The sequence below is a fragment of the Juglans regia genome, chromosome 10, assembly GCF_001411555.2.
Source record: "Juglans regia cultivar Chandler chromosome 10, Walnut 2.0, whole genome shotgun sequence".
Classification (NCBI taxonomy): domain Eukaryota; kingdom Viridiplantae; phylum Streptophyta; class Magnoliopsida; order Fagales; family Juglandaceae; genus Juglans; species Juglans regia.
This window is the reverse complement of record NC_049910.1, coordinates 14,889,054-14,907,764: the sequence shown is the minus strand read 5'-3', so window position 1 is coordinate 14,907,764 and position 18,711 is coordinate 14,889,054. Positions and strand designations below refer to the sequence as shown.

The 18,711-nt window shown below is 34.7% G+C and overlaps 1 protein-coding gene across 1 annotated transcript in view; it reads right to left on the bottom strand.

The window, feature by feature from the left end:
- Positions 1-793: 793 nt before the first annotated feature.
- The window catches only part of LOC109004223 (two pore calcium channel protein 1B-like), a 61,132-nt gene continuing 43,214 nt past the window's right edge, over positions 794-18,711 (bottom strand). Inside the window, exons 11-23 of the mRNA XM_018982709.2 lie at positions 13,211-13,283; positions 10,764-10,829; positions 10,522-10,665; positions 8,398-8,455; positions 6,882-6,989; positions 6,596-6,659; positions 5,302-5,470; positions 4,758-4,822; positions 4,448-4,538; positions 3,495-3,581; positions 2,304-2,378; positions 1,292-1,329; positions 794-1,200 (exon numbers count right to left, since the gene is read on the bottom strand). Coding sequence (XP_018838254.2) covers positions 1,113-1,200; positions 1,292-1,329; positions 2,304-2,378; positions 3,495-3,581; positions 4,448-4,538; positions 4,758-4,822; positions 5,302-5,470; positions 6,596-6,659; positions 6,882-6,989; positions 8,398-8,455; positions 10,522-10,665; positions 10,764-10,829; positions 13,211-13,283 — 1,126 coding nt within the window. The 3' untranslated portion in view covers positions 794-1,112. The remainder of the gene's footprint in view (positions 1,201-1,291; positions 1,330-2,303; positions 2,379-3,494; positions 3,582-4,447; positions 4,539-4,757; positions 4,823-5,301; positions 5,471-6,595; positions 6,660-6,881; positions 6,990-8,397; positions 8,456-10,521; positions 10,666-10,763; positions 10,830-13,210; positions 13,284-18,711) is intronic.

Below are 18,711 nucleotides of genomic sequence, written 5' to 3'. Positions count from 1 at the left end.
CGTGCATAGCATAAGCATCAGTTTGAACAGTCATGACTTTAAGCTCTCAGCATAAAAACTTTTATGAAAACCTTATGTTTATTATGTTTACGTTGTGATGGATTTCTTACTGAGTCTTCGACTCATTTTAATTTGTTTTTATGTTTTTAACCACCTAGGTGAGATGATGAATACGAGCAGGCATGCAAGGATTAGAAAGAGCAATTGATTTAGTTTCAGACTTTCTAGAATAAAATTTGCTTTTATGGGATAAATATATTCAATTGATTCATTTAATATTTTTGGATGACATTTTATTAGACATTTTTTTCTACAAAATAAATTATAATTTCATTTATGAAATATGAGATCTCTTACTGGGTTTATTTTATGAAAAACACGTGACACTCCTAGAGTTTTAGGCATTGCTTTCCCCTTAAAATGGAATTTTTAACAGCTTCTTCCGGTAAAGAAATATCCACTCTTCTTCTATGAGTTTTAGGCCTTTCCACAACTGAGATAATTCTTCCTCCATATTGAGAATCAACAATCACCTCTTCAGACAAGAGTCAAGAGACAGACCTTTGCAACCCTCTAATATAACCTGTAGTGGTAGAACAAAAACTTACAACCCAACTAAAAAGAAAAGGCTCTGGAAATTGGGATAACATAGAATGTGCATGCTCACTGATTTTAAGCACCCTGCCAAAAACTGGGAACAAACAAGGTCAATTATGGTGGGTCCACGGCACCCTAATTGAAGCAGTTACATGGCTCCTTCCCACGACCAGTTAGTTCCATCGATATTTTTTGCTTCACAAATCACTGACAGCCCTAGCTGCAAATGCCTTCATTTTTTTCTCTATAGTTTAACAAAGATAATAATGGCCAGGATAGCAATTGCAAGGGCTAGCACATACAGAAACCATGCAGTTTTGTGAAGGAGCCAGTAGCCAAAATCTAGGTTTTCAAAAGCAAATACGAGAAATTTATAAAGATCTGACTTTAAATTTACAATACCAAATCCATGGGACAACAGGATGTAGGTTTGTAAAGTCTCGTAAAGTAATTAAATCTTCTGAATCAAAGATATTAATAGGCAAATTCACTTCTAAAATTGGAATGAAGTGAAGCTATGGATTGGAGGATTGCGACTGCTCGAGCTCTGCACTCAACATATGATGAAGAAGAGCATCAATCCTCTGGCTTCGTGATTTTGTGCTGCACCAATCCAAAAGAATGAGGCCAGGCTACTGTTAACATACAAAATGAAACTAAACGTGAGCTTTGAGTAAATAGTTAGCATACATACCCAACGGTTCGTCGACGGTCCTTTTCTCCATCCTCATCCTAGATTGAGGAAGTAAAAAATTATTAAGATTTAAACAAGAATTTTGGTAGAACATCAATTTATATGCGTGTGCACGTGTATATTAGACATGACTCGAATGGAAAGAAAAACTACCACACAACAAACATGGGTAGAAGCAAGAAAAGCTCTCATTATATCTCAAAAAGAACCTGCTCTATTTGAATAGTGGTTCAAGATCCAGGCCACTAGTAACAGAAAGTGTCTGACATCAAATACTCTATCAAAACGAACTGCCGTCTAGTGCCTAGGCACAAAGTGCAAAGCCCAAGCAAGAGCTTGATTGAAGTAAAGTGCATATTTTGAAAAACAATGTATATCAACAAAAAAAGTCCATAAAATACAATAAAAAAATTTAAAAAAGCAAGATGGTAATATGTTTAGCTTATTAATGTAATTTATTAGAGTATTATGTAGCATGAAAATCAAGTAATCGTCTAATTATGATAAATTTATACAGCATTTTATGTAACTCTCTTCTGCTTTACTAAATATACGCATCTATGACATTTGGTAGCAATAATCAAATTAAAATATGATGTTGAACCAAATTATGCCGAAAAGGGCATGACCAAACATTGTTGGTCATGACTTCTATATGCCAACATAAGCATGAAATAAATACTCAAGAGGGTTTGAATCATTTTCTGGGTCTTGAATAGATTATTTATTTTGTTTAAAAAAATTTACAATCTTATTTATTCTCTGTCTTTGAGCTCCCAAAAAAGCGCACATTGTAAATGCGTTCACTTTTGGTAAGCAAAGCGCTCAAGTCTTGGCACTTTGTGCTTAAGCACACTCCTACCAACGCCGTTCAAAACCCAGCAGCATGCTCCTCAAAGAATCTTTTTATATCATAATTATGTATGAGGGAGACCCATCATGATCACTTTTTCACATATGGACCTGGCAGTATAATTTTCCATTGCAACAAAACATCAGAAAAGCTACCAACCTCGTCCTCTTCACTTCTTCCTGAATTCTCGATATCCATTTCAGCAAAGAATGCCTCTAAGACAAAAGCTACAATCTGAAATTACATGGAAAACAAATATTCAAGTTAAATTTTACCCATAGAGCGCAATAAGCTTCACATTTCCAATAAAGACAAGACAACCACAGCAGTGAAGGCTATAGAGTTCATAATCTAGACTCCTAATACAGAGACCCTTAAAATATTAAAAGTTATTCTCAATGACCCAGAAGACAATCGCGTGTAAAATCTGGAGAACAGAAGCAAGGATCCTGGCCTAATTAATCAAACAGAAACTAGTTGTATGGGTTATCGGTTATGGGTTATGGGTTGACACCCATGTCAAGTTAATTTCAACTAGTTGTATGGGTTCTCGGTTATGTGAAATCAGGCAAATAAAAATGCCGACATTTCAACTTTCTGGTTTTTAGTGCAGAAAATGTGTTTCTGCAGTGTATATTTCAAGATGCAAGTTTCTCTATCCCCCAAAATTCCAAAACGGCAGGCCTTATGTTGCAACAAATAGATAACCAGCCATTAAGTTTTAGCTTAAATGACATCTTTGCCCCCTATATGACTTCAAATTGGTTGCATTTATGTGTAACAGCCAGCTAAATCCCACAATTGCATCACAGAAGTATGGTAGAAGTGAAAGAATAATGATGCATTGTCTGCCAAGTACCACATTGGTTCCTTACTAGGTATAATTGAGCTATATAATGATTATAAGAGTTTGAATTGTAACATTGACCTAGTCCCACTGGAGTATAAGCCCAAACATAGCTTGACATTTCGTCTCGTTACAAATGGTAGCAGCACTGACCTAGAAACACTATGTACTGCTAAGGCACTTAGTGTGGCATGGGTTATGATGAGGATATCAGAGATTTTAGTGGGTGAGTTTGTAAAGCCCCACTAAGTCCCATATTGGATGGGAGAAGTATGGCAAGCGATAAAGGTGCATTAAGTTCCAAATCACACATATTGATTATCTTACTAGGTGAACTGGACTTTATAATGATTACAACGAATGCTAATTGTAGCATTGATTAGTCTTTTTGGAGTATAAGCCCAAATGTGATCACATTATGACTTGCAAATATAAGAAAACATACAAATAACAAAATTAAGACAAGAAAATGAAACATCATAGTGATAACGAATAAAACTCACCAAATTCAAGAGCAGTAACACAGTTATTAAGTAGAAGCTGACAAAATAAGTAAGGGTCCATGAAGTTCCCGTTAAATCCTTGTAGCTCTGTAATAGTGAAGCTAAAATCAATTAATGACTCGAAAGTGTAGGCTACAATTACATATCAACTTTACTAATCAAGCCATAAAATTAACAGTACACTAGCATTGATGAACTACTGAAAACAACTTAAGAATGCTTGAGCTTCTTATATATTCTGAATTAAGACAATTCCGTTTTGCTAAGAAAGTAACTTCAATGAATCAAAAGGGATTCTAGCTTGGTATTGGGCCTGGCAAAATGATCTAAATCCTGCCAAAAGAATAGAATATGTCTAAACGATAGGGAATTCGAGTCAGGCTCAACGCTTTCCTATTATGCTTGGTGTACATGTTGTAGATGTGACAATAAAAGGTTGACTTTGTATCAAACACAAAACCGCAACTTGTATGAACCAGTTGTCTGAGTGACTATGCATTGAGTAGGTTCCCACATGATCAGGTCCCATATACTACTAACTCCTGACACACAGAACTAGATTATACATTAGGTGGGGCCTACATGATTCCCCTGGTCCTGATTGGGATCAGCATGCATGCATGCATGGCAGAAGATATGGTCATAGTTTTCAGACTGCCTACTAATATTTGGGCGAGGTTGTTTAGAGTTGCCAACCTATTACCAGCTCGCTCACAAGAAGCCACCCAACACTTCCATCACTATCAGTGTAGAATAAAAAAACCCAAATGCTCATAATCACGTGTTAAAATATATAAGACAAAAAGGTAGTAGTTAAAAAGTGCCCCGATGGCATTTCGTGGGAACATACATCATAAGAGGACATCTACACTTCGAATGCCATTTATCATGTAGAAAAAGAGGATGCACAGCATAATATTCAAAATTTATAATTAATGGCATAACAGTCATACCTGCATCCATACTTGCCAATTTCCCATGACTAGTAGATTGAAAAGTGTCACCATCCCATTCGGATAGTCGTTGAAATTGAAAAGTAAATAGCTGATTTTGTCAAGAATATTGATTGAGGAAATTGGCATTCACTCTCGCAGTAGAAACTTTGCAGGAGCATTAAACATGTCAGAAGATGATTGGAAATTGATATCTAAAAGAAATTTCCTAAATTTAGCTTTTTTGTCAATATCATACAGAGATATCACAGTTTGTACGCTGAATGGACTAAATCAAAGCCAAGGAAAGTCTTCAGTAAATCAAGGATACTCATTATCATAAAGATCTGTTGCTTCCAAACTAGTATTTCCAGCATTGACAATCCCACCAAATATCTAAAATCAGATGGAGAAAAATGTGATGAATGTTGTAACAATAACATAAAACAGGAAACGTTTCAATTTTACACATGGATATAACAATCAGCTGTCTGAAAGATATGTCGTGCTGAGTAACAAAGATCCATTAATTACAACTGTCAACATGCAAGATGTATATGACATGGAACCTTTAACACAAGGACAATCAATTATCTATATAGACGGCCACCAAATTGGGTATTTAACTTTAATCTGCAAAATAAATAACTAAATGCAGATTTGGGACAGTAAAACTTAAGTATTTTCAAATAGTACAGGTTAGACAAGTTTCTTATACTCCCATAGGGAAGCACAAATTAACAAAAAAAGAAAAATAGTAAAAAAAATCATCATTCAACAATTTCTTTTATATTTTCCAAAGGGAAGCTCAAATTAACGAAGAAAGAAAGATGGCCAAAAATATATCTTTAGCCAAACAGGTGAGAAACATTTACCTGTATGCCAAGAGAGCAATATATACATAGGACACAAAATATGGTCCCAAGGTATGGCATCAAACTTGGTATAAGGGTTAGGAAAGTGGCAATGAAGGCACGGTAACGCTGAACATACATCAGCAGCCTTATCAACCTTAACATTCTTGCAAGAAGAAGGTAGCGGATCCTGTTGACATTAAAGCAGAATAATTAATTGAAGAGATGAATTCATAAGTGAGCAAGTACTTAAAAAGCCATGATAACCATAAGAGTAAACTCTAAACTTGTAACTTCACACTTAGTGCACATCAGAAGAAACCAGCATAAAGATTAATGGAATGAAGATACTGGTATAATTCTAATTCTAATTGTGCTGTCAAAAGCTTAAGCCAAGTCAAGTAATTTGAACGAACTCAACTAAGCTTAATCCCCATGAATAAGGGTTCGTAAATCCATTTCCAACTAATTAGAGTTAGCCACGTGTATCTTTTCTGCCATTGTTTGCGCCACGTGTAATAAAACATTAGAAAAATTAAAAAGCATAAAACATTAAAGTTTAACAAGTAAAAAAATTATAAAAATCCAAAAATAAAAAAAAATAAAATACAAAAAACTTAAAAATTAATTAAAAATTAAATATATATATATATATAAACATCAAACTTTAAAATAGTAAACTAAAAAGACCTAATATTTAAAAAAAAAAAACATATACGAAAGTTAAAATTATATATGTCAAACTATGATAGGTGTTGATGTCATGTTACCAATGGTTTAGTAATGTAACTCCAACGGAAGCACCAAGTTGATCTTTCTTAAAACCACGGAGTGAAAAGGTCAAATAAAAACACAGAAAATAATATGATTTCAAGAAAAGCCACAGGAACAATATTTGTATTTAACCCTAAATAAAAACTTCGATCCAGGTGGAAAAGGTTTACCAGTATACAGAGCACTAGCGTTCCTGTATTCAAGAAGTCTGCTTCTTTGTAAAAGCTATCCTTTGATTTTAGAATTAGAAGCTACTTTGACCCCAAAACATCAACATATCCCACGCCACTTTAATACTTCCATCAGAAAATTCTAAATATCCTTGAGAAGTATCTTACGCTCAAAGCAATTTTACAATGATAATGGGAGGTAATTTATGATTATCCCAAAGAATTTTCATCATTCTAGACCAAGAAACTCCTATTCTTCAAAAGATTTTAGCATCAGATAAAAAGCTTAGTAGTAAAACAATAGGACAAATACAGCAAGGGACAATAAAGAATTTTCAAGTACAGAAAACTTAAAACAAAAATTTCCCTACCATTCTCCATTGGAAAGAAATGTTAGACCTTCAGGGGACACAAAAGTTAAGGTTTCTCCAATAACTGCATAAGAACAAAAAATGAAAAAAAAAATGATTTTAGAATGTAATAATCAAACAATGCTTGATTACAATAGCAAACATAGTTTCTATAAATATTTCCATAAATCAAACAAAACTAGTGAAGTTACTGCCTAGAAGACTGACTCAGTAATTGTTAATTTCTATGGAAAATAGTTGTAATAAGTAGCACTAGAAAAGGGCCATGATCTACTGATACAATTACCTATTACCCATGTCACCACAAAATCAAAGCGATTTTGGCCATCCATCCAATAATTCTCAAATCCAAATGAATATACTTTTAGAGCCATTTCCAGTACATATATCCACCCTGTGAGACCAACAAAAAAACTTATTTATTTCAGAAATAGAAACCAATGTCAACATACCATATAAAAGTTTGAGTAACTAGACCAAATGCATGCAGATCAAGGAGTTAATAAGTAAAACAGCTCTGAAGAAGTCTCATATACATGAGTGTAAAGAGTGGAACAACAAGCTGATTCAGATATATTGAGAATTATGACCTCAACTTAGCCTCTGTAACCAAAATTTTAAGAGTTTCAATCACTGCTAGCTACAACACTACCTGAAACTTCAAATCATACAACAGGCATCACTGAAGAAGACTGATGAGACATTGCTAAACACGAAAGAACAGATATTGACAAAGAAAAAGGGACCCAAGATTTTCAGTTAATGCCCTTTCTGCCATTATGCACCAATATGTCTACAAGTCAATCTAGCAACACAACTAACAGCCAACAGTGCCATCAAAAGTTTTGCTTAGGTAACAAGAAGTTTTATTCATAAAAGAAGGCATAGCTCAAGTACACAAGAAGTATACATGAGAAGTACCTAACTAGGGTTTACAACTGAAAGTAGAAAATCATGGGCATTTAGTCCATTAAAATCAATGGCCCTCACCCATAAGATCAAGGTTTAAAAAAAAGTAACTTTAAGCTCATCCATTGTCCTCTCGTGATCCTTGAAGCTTCTATCATTTCTCTCCTGCCAAATGCACTTGTGGATTACCTTGGAGGCCTCTCCAGCTTGCTATGAAATCTACCAGCCTAAGAGGCATGATCCATGATAATTCAATTTCCACGAAAAAATCATCCCACATGTTCCCAGCCACCTTGCAATGTAAATGTGGGTGATCTACTAATTCACCATTCTTCTTACACATGCAACACCAGTCCAACACTATTACCCGACGTTTCCTCAGATTATCTATGTGTAATTATTTACACTAGCATTCATGTGTTCTGCTCTTCCTCCCACGCAATGAATTAACCCTAAGCTACATTTTAGTGCCCGTAAACATACCAATGTTCAGGAGGGAACAGATACAATTCCAAGCATCATTCCTGATGGTTAGAACAGCAATGGACCATCTCATCATGTATGTATTCATGGTATGAGAGCTTCAACTCAAAATCCTTGGGCAGATCATTCCCATATCTAATCACTGACTTAAGACATTCATTCAATAAAACCTAATTAAACCATTAACCTTAAGCATTTATTTGACATGTGGAACAGGACCATTTTAGAAGCCAACCATAACTAGTGGCAGAAAAATCTATATTGGAAAACTAAATTGTTTGAAGATCTCCAGATATGAGAATGTTAGGCTTGAAGAAACTCAGACACTCACCATAAACATCTCTTGACCATAACTTAGTTAATTCACATGTGTATAAATAAGAAGAGGTTAATCCTCAACAGGCACTTACCAAAGACAAACTCTACCTCTTGCCACACCTGTTGAGCAGAATTGTTTTCTATATCAAGCTGCAATAAAATAAATATCCCACATTAGCTTTACTCATCATCCAGTCAGGATACAATTTACATGAGCCGCCTGGATATCAAATGTACAGGAACCACCAGCCGAAAAAACACAAGCACAAACTTTTAGTACAACAATTATAGGGCCGATACATGTTTTGTGTGTACATTGATTTAGTACCAAAATCTTTAAGAAAGGAACTTAAATATGTCATTCTTTGTTCTTTTGGATTTTCTTTTTTGTCTAGAAAGTACCATGACCACTATCTCCACTTGTGGAGCATTGACTAGAATTACTACCCATCCCTTTTCAAGACTGCAAGAGGGAAGCACCACATCTATTTTCATGACAAGAGAAGCTCTTGTCAAGTTAAAGGTTCCCATTCATGGCCTCTCCTCCCTTTTGCATCATGAGAAAGAATGGTCAAAGGTATTAAAGTCTGAAATCAAATAGATTGGAGGTCAGAGGTAGATGGTCAGAGGTAGATGTATCTCTAGTTTTCTCAATCTAAAACCTAAGTAAAGACAATGACATGTAAAGAGGGTGCAGACAGGTGCCCTTATGGTAGGTAACTAGATCTGACATTGGATGTGCAATTAGTATTCAACAGGTCTCTTTGTAGGTTAACATGGAAAAAGAAAACTTTTCCCAAGGCTTGATTGGGGTGTGGTCTGTGGTTTAATCATGTGGCATGTCTTTTGGAATATCAAACCCTACTGCATCCTTTGTTAAAAAAAAGGGGAAAGAGAGTGAGCTAGCACTGTAATTGTGGGTGACTCAAGCCGTGAAATTGTCACAGCCTAGCCAAAAATGATGGCACAATACAATTTATCAGACAGTTATGTGGAAAAGTGGCGATTTCATTGCTTGAAGATGCGATGTTCATTCCAAGTCATGTTTAACACTTGTTTGGACACAAAGATTCACCAACTATCCTATAAATTGAAGAACCTTTAGGATGCAATGCATTTAAGCAAAGAAAATTACACATTATTTTTATGATGATATTTCTTATCACCCATGGTTATCCTGCAAATATATAAATCCGTAAATTATATATTCATGTTCATATTAATCAATTCACAATTACAATTAATATACACGTCCCCAGGACTAGATTTTGTAAGTTGACATGTCCAACTTCCCCTATCCATAATGAGATCAATGGTTGCATCTGTCTCCACAAATTAATAATTTTTCACTGTCAAATTGTGCTGCTATAGATCCTGTAAGCTGCTGCTGTTGATAAATGTTCTGAACTGAACTATACTATTTCATTCTCTGATTTTATAACACTTAAATGAGGCCCACCAGTCATGGATTGGAGGCAGGGAACAGGGAAAACTCCAATCAAGAAACAATGGCTAGGGGTGTTTCTACAACCCAATTGATGGAAGTTGGGAGAAAAAATCCCAAGCTGAAGCTGGCCTGCAGAGTAGGAACTACCAAGCTGAACTGACTTCCGACCGGGAATTCGGGTCAGAATGCAGAACAGGCCAAAACCACTGTCTGACTTTTTTCTAGGCGCAAACAAAGGGCATTGTGCCCCAAATGTGCACTGTTTTGCATATTATTTTAAAATTTCTCCGCATTTTGTATATTTTATTTTTATTCTTTATATGTTCAGGTCGGGTCGAGGCTGTGTTTGTGTGCTTCAGCCTTTCAATCTGACAGAAGTCATAAATGACCAATATCTTCTGCCATCCTAATCAGTGGTTTCGGATTCTGATTTGTCCAGTCAGCTTGGGTTGGGAAGGAATTTGTACTGCCCTACAAATGACAAACCTGACACATAATTATTACCATTTGAACTTTATTTTGTTATGATGGAAAAAAGTTATGCCATAATAGCTGAGCTTTAACAATGAATAGCATCCAGAAATTGCATCCTCATTGAGCAAATGCAAGTAGATTTATGGCACCATACCATACAAATAGTGTTAATAGACGAGAATATTAAAGCTGAACTGTTATTAAAAAAAATAAAAACAAACCTTACTTAATCAACTTTATAAGGTGATCAAAATAACAAATGTAAAACACGAAGTTCATTTAATAGAAGTCGTACCATTGTTTCAACAATGACGGCAAACAGATTCAGTACCAGAATGAAGGATATAACATATCCAAATATGGGACTCAGTACAAAGCCTTTAAACTTTTCAGAGAAGCGTGAATGGTAGAATGATGGACATATTTCGAAGCAGGATGGCTGCAACCAAAACTCAAGAGTATCAAAACTGCAGAAGCTCTTCATCACTAGAAAAAAGGAGCTTCCTAATAATTCAGATCCTGACAATGTGGACTTACAGACGACTCCTTCTGGAATTTTAGGGGAATGGCATTGCAAAGGTCAGCAAACTCGTCCAAGTTGATCTAGAGGTGAAAAAGAGGACGTCCGGCAGAAAAATCAGAGAAATATATACATATATATATATATATATATATAATGAATGGTAGTAACCACACAAAAAATTCATCTGCAATATCCATTCCAAGTGAAAAAATAAAACAAAAAAGCAAAAACAAAAAACATGAAAAGAAAAATCAAGATTGTCACCTTTCTCTCTCACCATCAAGTTGCATCACAAATAATCATGTTTACCATATAAGCTTTCTATATGAGAAGGAACCACGGAGACCGTGCAAATGCAACTTGTCTTTTTACTAGCTATATTCCACGCGACGCGCAGTAATAATAAAAGATATCAAAAATAAAAATAAAAAATTAAAATATATTTATTTCAAAATATTTATACATGTTTAAAATGTTTTAAAGATGTATAAATGTTTTAGATTCATTTTATACCCTCCACTGCAAAAACAATTAAAAAAGGAAGTTGAGGAACCCATCTTTGTGAACCCCTTTTTCCTGCAATATCATTAGCTGATGAAGTTAGTCACATCTCTATACTCTTTCTCATATTCATTTTTCAATTTAACAGACGCATTTTGAAAACTAAAAGATTCATAATTTTCAATAAAAATTAGTAACTGGATAAATCTATTATTTTCCATTTAGAAATTTAGTTTTAAATCAAAATTATTGATTTAATTAGATGTATTATTTTTCATTAAATTTAACTTAACTGCATGTATTATTTATTTATTTTTAATAATAACGCACTTGGAAGGATGATGTGACTTTAAAAGAATAATTAATCATAATAAAATGAGATAGTGGATGAGGTGGCTTCATTAGAGCAAGGCTGATGCAAAAAGAGAAAGAAACATTAAAAAATTCATATTTTTGTGTAGTAATTACAATTGAAGTGGAACCCGAAGGGTCTTTTGGGAATTGAAATCGAACTGTTCCTTAGAAAGTGAAAGTCAAAAGGTTTTTTATGCAGTAAATGATAATTTAAATAGTAGGGAGAGTATAAGAGATTTATAACTGAATGATCACAATGGGTGAAGTGGAAAGGTTAGTGTTGTAATTTAGAAAGTAATAAAATTAAGGAACTAGTGAAATAGTAAAAAAACTAAGATATTTAGAAAATTGCTGAGGTGGCTCAATGAAAGAAGGAGAAGTGTTTCTGACCTTTAGGGCCTCGTTAGGTTACGCAGTTCAGATGAGATGAGATGAGATGAGATGAGATGTTTTGTTGAAAGTTGAATAAAATATTGTTATAATATTATTTTTGTTTTGGAATTCGAAAAAGTTGAATTGTTTATTATATTTTGTGTGGAAGTTTGGAAAAGTTGTAATAATTATATGAGATGAGATAGTTTGATTTTGTGTAACCAAACCGGCCTGACTGTTTGTTTTTAGGAACATATATGTCCGTACAGTTTCCTTGAGTTTGTCTCAACTTAACCGTGTCTCAACTCACAAATCAAACGAGCCCTAAATTATTTAAATTTATAGTCAGTTTTTTTGAGAAGTAGAAACTAAATGGTCTTTTTAAAATAAGAACCGAATGGTCTTTTGTATTAGTAAAAGGTAAGGGAGTTATGTTATTGCAATTAAGGAAACAATAAAATTTAATAAAATGACTATAGGTGAGGATTAAAAAAACTAAGAAAAAAAAAAACTAATTAAGAGGAACAAGGTTATTGGGTGTTCATTAGAGGAAATTCATGTGACTTCCTACAAATGGAGGCACATAAATTATCATGCTAAAAATGGAGTAAAAGATGATTATTTTGAAATACTAGAAGCAACCAATAAATAGAAAATCTTGTACGTGATGTCACGCCAACTTTCTATTAGATTATTAAACGGAAATTTGGCAAAGAGTTTTTGTTGAAAAGATCACAAACACAAGAAGTGAAATGATAAAATTGGAACTGAGAAACAAGAAAATCATGCAAAATCCAGGAATTGTTTTTGCACCAAACCCAGAAACTAATATTGAATGCTTGTGCCTCAGCGAGTGCTGTATGTAATTGTAAGTAGGCATATCTAGGACAAAAAATACATATGACAACTTCTCCTTGTTGGTGTTTTTTTTTTTCAAATTAAATGGTGTTGTGGCTGCAAGAGGAAGAGGGTAACAGATTCGTAGTGGTGACATTTGTTTTGTAGGAAACGGTCCCAGGGCAATTGTGCTCTCCCTAAGGGTTAAAATCATCATAATTTAGAATCATAATGATAGGATAACAATTTATAAACCACTGACTGATGTTTCAGATTGATGGCAAAGATTAGTTTTAAGTTCATAATTAAAAAGCAAATATTCATGCATGCATGCATGTATATATGTCGTAGATTACCAGAATTTATTCTAACCAAGAGCTTAAGCAAATCAGTATACCTTGAAGTCGCGACTATCATCAAGCTCATCAAATATCAACTCAAATTCTTCCTTCGATATTTTTGGCAAAGTCCTATGTGAAATATGCATAAGAAATCCTTCAACCTTGGCAAATATATATCACAAGCTATAATTAATATAAGAACATACATTTTGTTCGTTAGAAATGCTGATATCTTGTGGAAAGAGCCAAATCAACATAAAGAAAACACATTAATTGTTTCTTTCCTAGACCTACATCCAGTATTGACAAGACAATTAAAATGATGGGTGGTTCACTGAAGTTTCTGTAGACTCCATTCTAAAAATCAGGATGTCATCACCAAATACAAAAAGCACATGGTTGTGACATTTCTGCCTTTAGGCTGCCTCCTAAACCATTTCTCAATCTAGGGTGGCCTCTCCCCCAGTCAGGGTCATCTTTATGTCCAAACTTCATATAGCAGAAAAAAAAAAAAAAGAGAAGAAGATTTAGGGCAGGTTTGGGGGGTGAGATGAGAATTTTGTGTTTTGTTTTAGCGTTTAAAATATTATATTTTAGTATTATTATTATTTTGAGATTTGAAAAAGTTGAATTGGGATTTGAAAAAGTTGAATTGTTTATTATATTTTGTATAGGAATTTGAAAAATGTGTAATGATGAGATGAGATAAGATGAGAATTTTATGTCTCATCCCACCCCCCAAACCTGCCCATAAATGGCGAAAATATAAATCTCCTTTACAATCTAAATGGTTTAAAAAGAAGGCTTCCAGCAACAACAAGAAGTAAGAAAGCAACTAAGATGCTGCCTGAAAGTTTCCTTGGGCATATTTAATTCAAAAAGCAGCAATATGAAAGTAACACAGGGTAATGATGACAGTGATCATTGACAAGACGAAAGGATTTTTAAATTGAAATTTCATATTTCAGAGAAATCAGAAGTAGATGACTAGGCGTAGTTAGGAAAGCAAAATTGTGCAAGAATTTCAGTCGCCACAGGCGACTCTGCATGAATCGTTTTGAAAGTTCAGAAAAAGAAAAACTAAAACCTCCAATAACAACTACTCAGCACTTTCTGACTTCTTGAATAAGCAAGTTACTAAGAACTATAGGTGTATGAATTCAAGTAGTTATTTTCTTTTTAAAAATAAAAACACTGAAAAACACTTCATAACAAGGTCTCCCGTTTTAAGAAGTATAATCTACTACTGTATTGCATTATTTACTTATTGGAAACAGGGATGTGACAATACTTACGAAAGCTAAAACCAAACAACTTTATTACATTACGTTGCCACAGAGAAAGCTATTCTTTGAGGTTGCCATTGCTTCCTGAAACCCCTTTGGAGTTAAGAGAGAAGGAAATCTTGCTTGGTCCCAGAAATAAATTCATAAAGAGGAAAAAAAGCCTTCATTCTCACAGGAGCCTCCCATTCTCATCGTTCTATTCACCACCAGGATTTTTTTAAATGGGAAAAGGGGCGAAAAGACGCATAAGTTCATAACCCCCTCAAACTACCACATAATTCATAATTACCCCCTCTAAACTATCAAACCTACAAAAAATTGCAATTTAACCTACGTAAAAAAGTTGATGAAAATACCCTAATAAATAAAAAATTGAAAATTTTATTTTTTTTCTCTTGTGGGTCACTTTTTTAATTTTCTTTTTAATTTTATAGGAATCTATGTCTTTTTTAAAAATAAAAGTTGTATTTTGACTTTCTGAAGGAAAAGGGAGTACAATTAAAATTTTTTGGCAATTTGGAGGGTGATTGTCAAAATTGATAGTTTAGGGGAGTAATTGTCAGAATTAGTATTTTGGAGGGAGATTGTCAAAATTATAGTTTAGCTAGTTATGTGTATTTTCCAACAAAATATAAAAATAAAAAAATAAATGTCACCATGCACAATAAGGGAAAAGTAATTTGACAAGTGTTTCAAAGGTTAGATTTTGAGAGAACACAAAGAAGATGGAAACTGATTTTTTCGAACGTGTCCATTTCTTGCTGTTTATATATACTAAAACATATAATTGACAATTATGCCCCCATTTCTTGCTGTTTATATATACTAAAACATATAATTGACAATTATGCCCTCTAACACTCCCTCACAAGTTGGGGCATACTTGTCATATAAACCCAGCCTGGAACAGATAAGTATTAACAGATTATACAAGTTGATCAATAGACTTAACAATAGGAGTAGAAATATCACCACTCAATATCTTATCTCAAATGAAGCGTCAATTAATCTCTATTTGCTTGGTCCTCTCACGAAACATAGAATTAGAAACAATATGCACTGCAGCTTCATCATCACAGAATAACTAAAGAGAAACAGAAGCTTCAGCACCAATCTCTTGAAGGAAATGTTGCAACCATGTCAACTCACTAGAGGTGTAAGCCATTACCATGTATTCAGCTTCAGCACTAGAACGAGTTACTTTTGTTTTTTTCTTAACCTTCCGTGTAACCAAGTTACCTCCCACAAAGGTACAGCATTCAGTAGTAGATCTTCTATTTGAAGGTGACCCTGCCCAATCAGCATTTGAAAAAGTTTCAACTTTAAGGTGTCCAAGTGACCTATATAACAATCCAAGGCCAGGAGCTCACTTAAGATTACAAAGAATATGGATTATAGCATCCCAATGTGAGACCCTTGGTGTTTCTAGAAACTAACTCACTACACTCATTGCATAAGAGATGACAAGTCTAGGTGACGGTAAGATAATTCAATTTCGCAACATGTTGTCGATACCTACCTAGATCTTCAAACAACTCTCTCTCATCGTTCAAGAGTTTACGATTCATATCCATAAAAGAGTGTCAATAGGTCGTGCACCCAACAAACCAATTTCTTCCACTAGGTTGAGTACATATTTTCTCTGAGATAGACAATTACCCTTTTTAGACTTGTCAACTTCAATCCCAAGAAAATATCTAAGTTTTCCAAATCTTTTGTGTGAAACTAATCATGCAAAAACTGCTTCATCCTACTAATCTCAGCTGAGTCACTCCCAATAATTACAATGTTGTCCACATCTACTACCAACAAAATAAAACCTACATTAGCTGTATGTCTGACATCTATGAAGACCAAATGCCAATATAGCATCAAAAAACTTTGCAAACCATGCTCGAGAGGATTGCTTCAAACCATATATTATCTTTATTAACTTGCATACAGCACCTCGATTTTAGCCCAGTTGGTTGCTCAATGTAAGGGAAATCTAATATTTTTATTTACCTAATTTTTTCCATCCCGTTGATTCCCCCAACAATCAAGCTGCACTTCCTTCTAACAAGTGGATGAGAGTTAGCAAGCAACCTTGGCCTCTTGGCAGGAGGTTCGCTGCCCCCTTCCTTTCCGGTCCAGCAGTGGGACGACACGTGAACTCGAAGCTACGATCAGATCAGTTCAGATTCCATAGATCCAGCCGATTTGGTCTGGTCCTATTCGACCCAAACCCCGGAACTTAGAACGGCCAGCATGTTTTGGACGATAGAACAGGGAGAGGGGAAGTTGTGCCTATTCTCTCTCCGGGCACAAGCAGAAACATAAAAATTTAAGACTAAATACGACGGAAAGACATTAAAAAATACGTGATTTGATTTTATAGGTTGCCTGCATAAATAGTTTACCGACCACATAACAATTCATTCTTGTGTGTAGCACATGGAGCCATGTCTCCCAAACGATCATAGTATGGCCGCTCATCTAATATCAAATCAATCAGTAGATCTCACTTCCCTTCCCCCATACCATAACCGTAAGGGATAGCATATCTACAGAAGAGAGAGTACGGGCCCTTACCCTTAATTTAATTTAGACGCAGCTCAAATGCCTTTGAGTTTGGATGTAGGCTGTTCTCTATGGCCAGAGAATAGTGGTGTCATGAATCATTTAGAGTGTTAGCAGATTGCCTTAGTGACAAAAAGAAGTGGGAAAGCCATGTAGTGATCATCCGCTCACTCTCACTAGCTGGCACCACGTTTTCATCAATCGCTTTCCTCATTTTCCTTTTATTTGATTCATTAATGAAGTCATTGTCTCTGTTCCTCTACAAAATAAAGTTGCAGTTCCTTTTGGAATTGCTGCTTGGATTATCGTAGAATAAGAGGAGCCGTCTTAGGAAATTACTTAACTTAAAAGATAGATGCCGCCGCTGCGAGGCAAGGGAATAACTTGTCTGGTCTTGTACTCACTCCCGTACTTCCTCATGCAAGTCTCCATGTAAAAATGCATTTTTAACATCCAAGTGGAATAAGGGTCAGTCTAGATTAGCAGCAAGAAATATCAATACTCAAACAACAGGTATTTTGGCAACCGGAGAGAAGGTCTCCTCATAATAAATGTCGTAAGTTTAAATATAACCTTTAGCGACCAAGCGTGCTTTCAAACATTCTATAGAACCACCAGGATGGAACTTGACTCTGTAACCCTAGAGATAAAGCATCCTAGACTGCTATAGGAATAAATAGCTTTGAAATTTGAGAAGTAAAACTTTAGGAATTTGACAATAAACAAACTGGTAATTGGGTAATGAGTAACAAAAGAACAAGTACCTTTTATAAGAGCAACAAGGTGAGAATCTGATACTAGGTAACTAAGGGGTTGTTTGGAAAACATAACTCATCTCAACTCATCTCAAAATTACTCATAATTTTCTTCACAAATATCATTCAAATACAAACACTTTAATTTTAAATCTTCAACTTTTTCATCTAATCATTATCTAATCATTACACATTTTCCAAACTTTCAAACAAAATACAAAAACCAATTCAACTTTTACAAACCCCAAAACAAAAATAATATTCTAACAATATTTTAAATTTATAATATTTTTTATTCAACTTTTTCTCTCTCCTTTCCCAAAACCCAATAAAATCTTAACTCAAACCATTTTACTACTATTCACAAAATTCTCATCTTATCTCATTCTCCAGGCATCCCCTAAGGATTTGAAGATGAGACAAGGTTGGTGGCGGCACGGGAGCCAGTAGTCTAAACCGATAAGAACAAACCTGTAAGGAACTATCTAAGGTATCAATGATGAGTGGGTAAGGGTGGGTGAGGGTAATGATGGAAGCGTAAGAGTGGGTAACAAAAGACATGGGGAGGATGACGATACAAGATCACACTCACCAATCAAAGATGTGTCCAACAAATAAAGTATGGACTAAAATAATGTGACATCGACACTAGTGAAATAGCATCGAAGAATATGACAATAGCAGCAATATCCTTTTGAGTCCTGGAATAACCAACAAAAACGCATTTGGTAGCACATTGATAAAGTTTTTCAGAACCCAGGCCAAGGTTATGAACTTAAAAAACACACCCAAAGATTTGAGGAGGAAGAGGAAATGCATGAGATGTAGGGAACAAAATAGAATAAGTAGAGGCGCCATCGAGGACTAATGAAGGCATGTGGTTAATAAGGTGATAAGTAGTAAGGACTCCATCACTCCAAAAAAGTTTAGGAAAAATATATGTGAACTAAAAGTGTT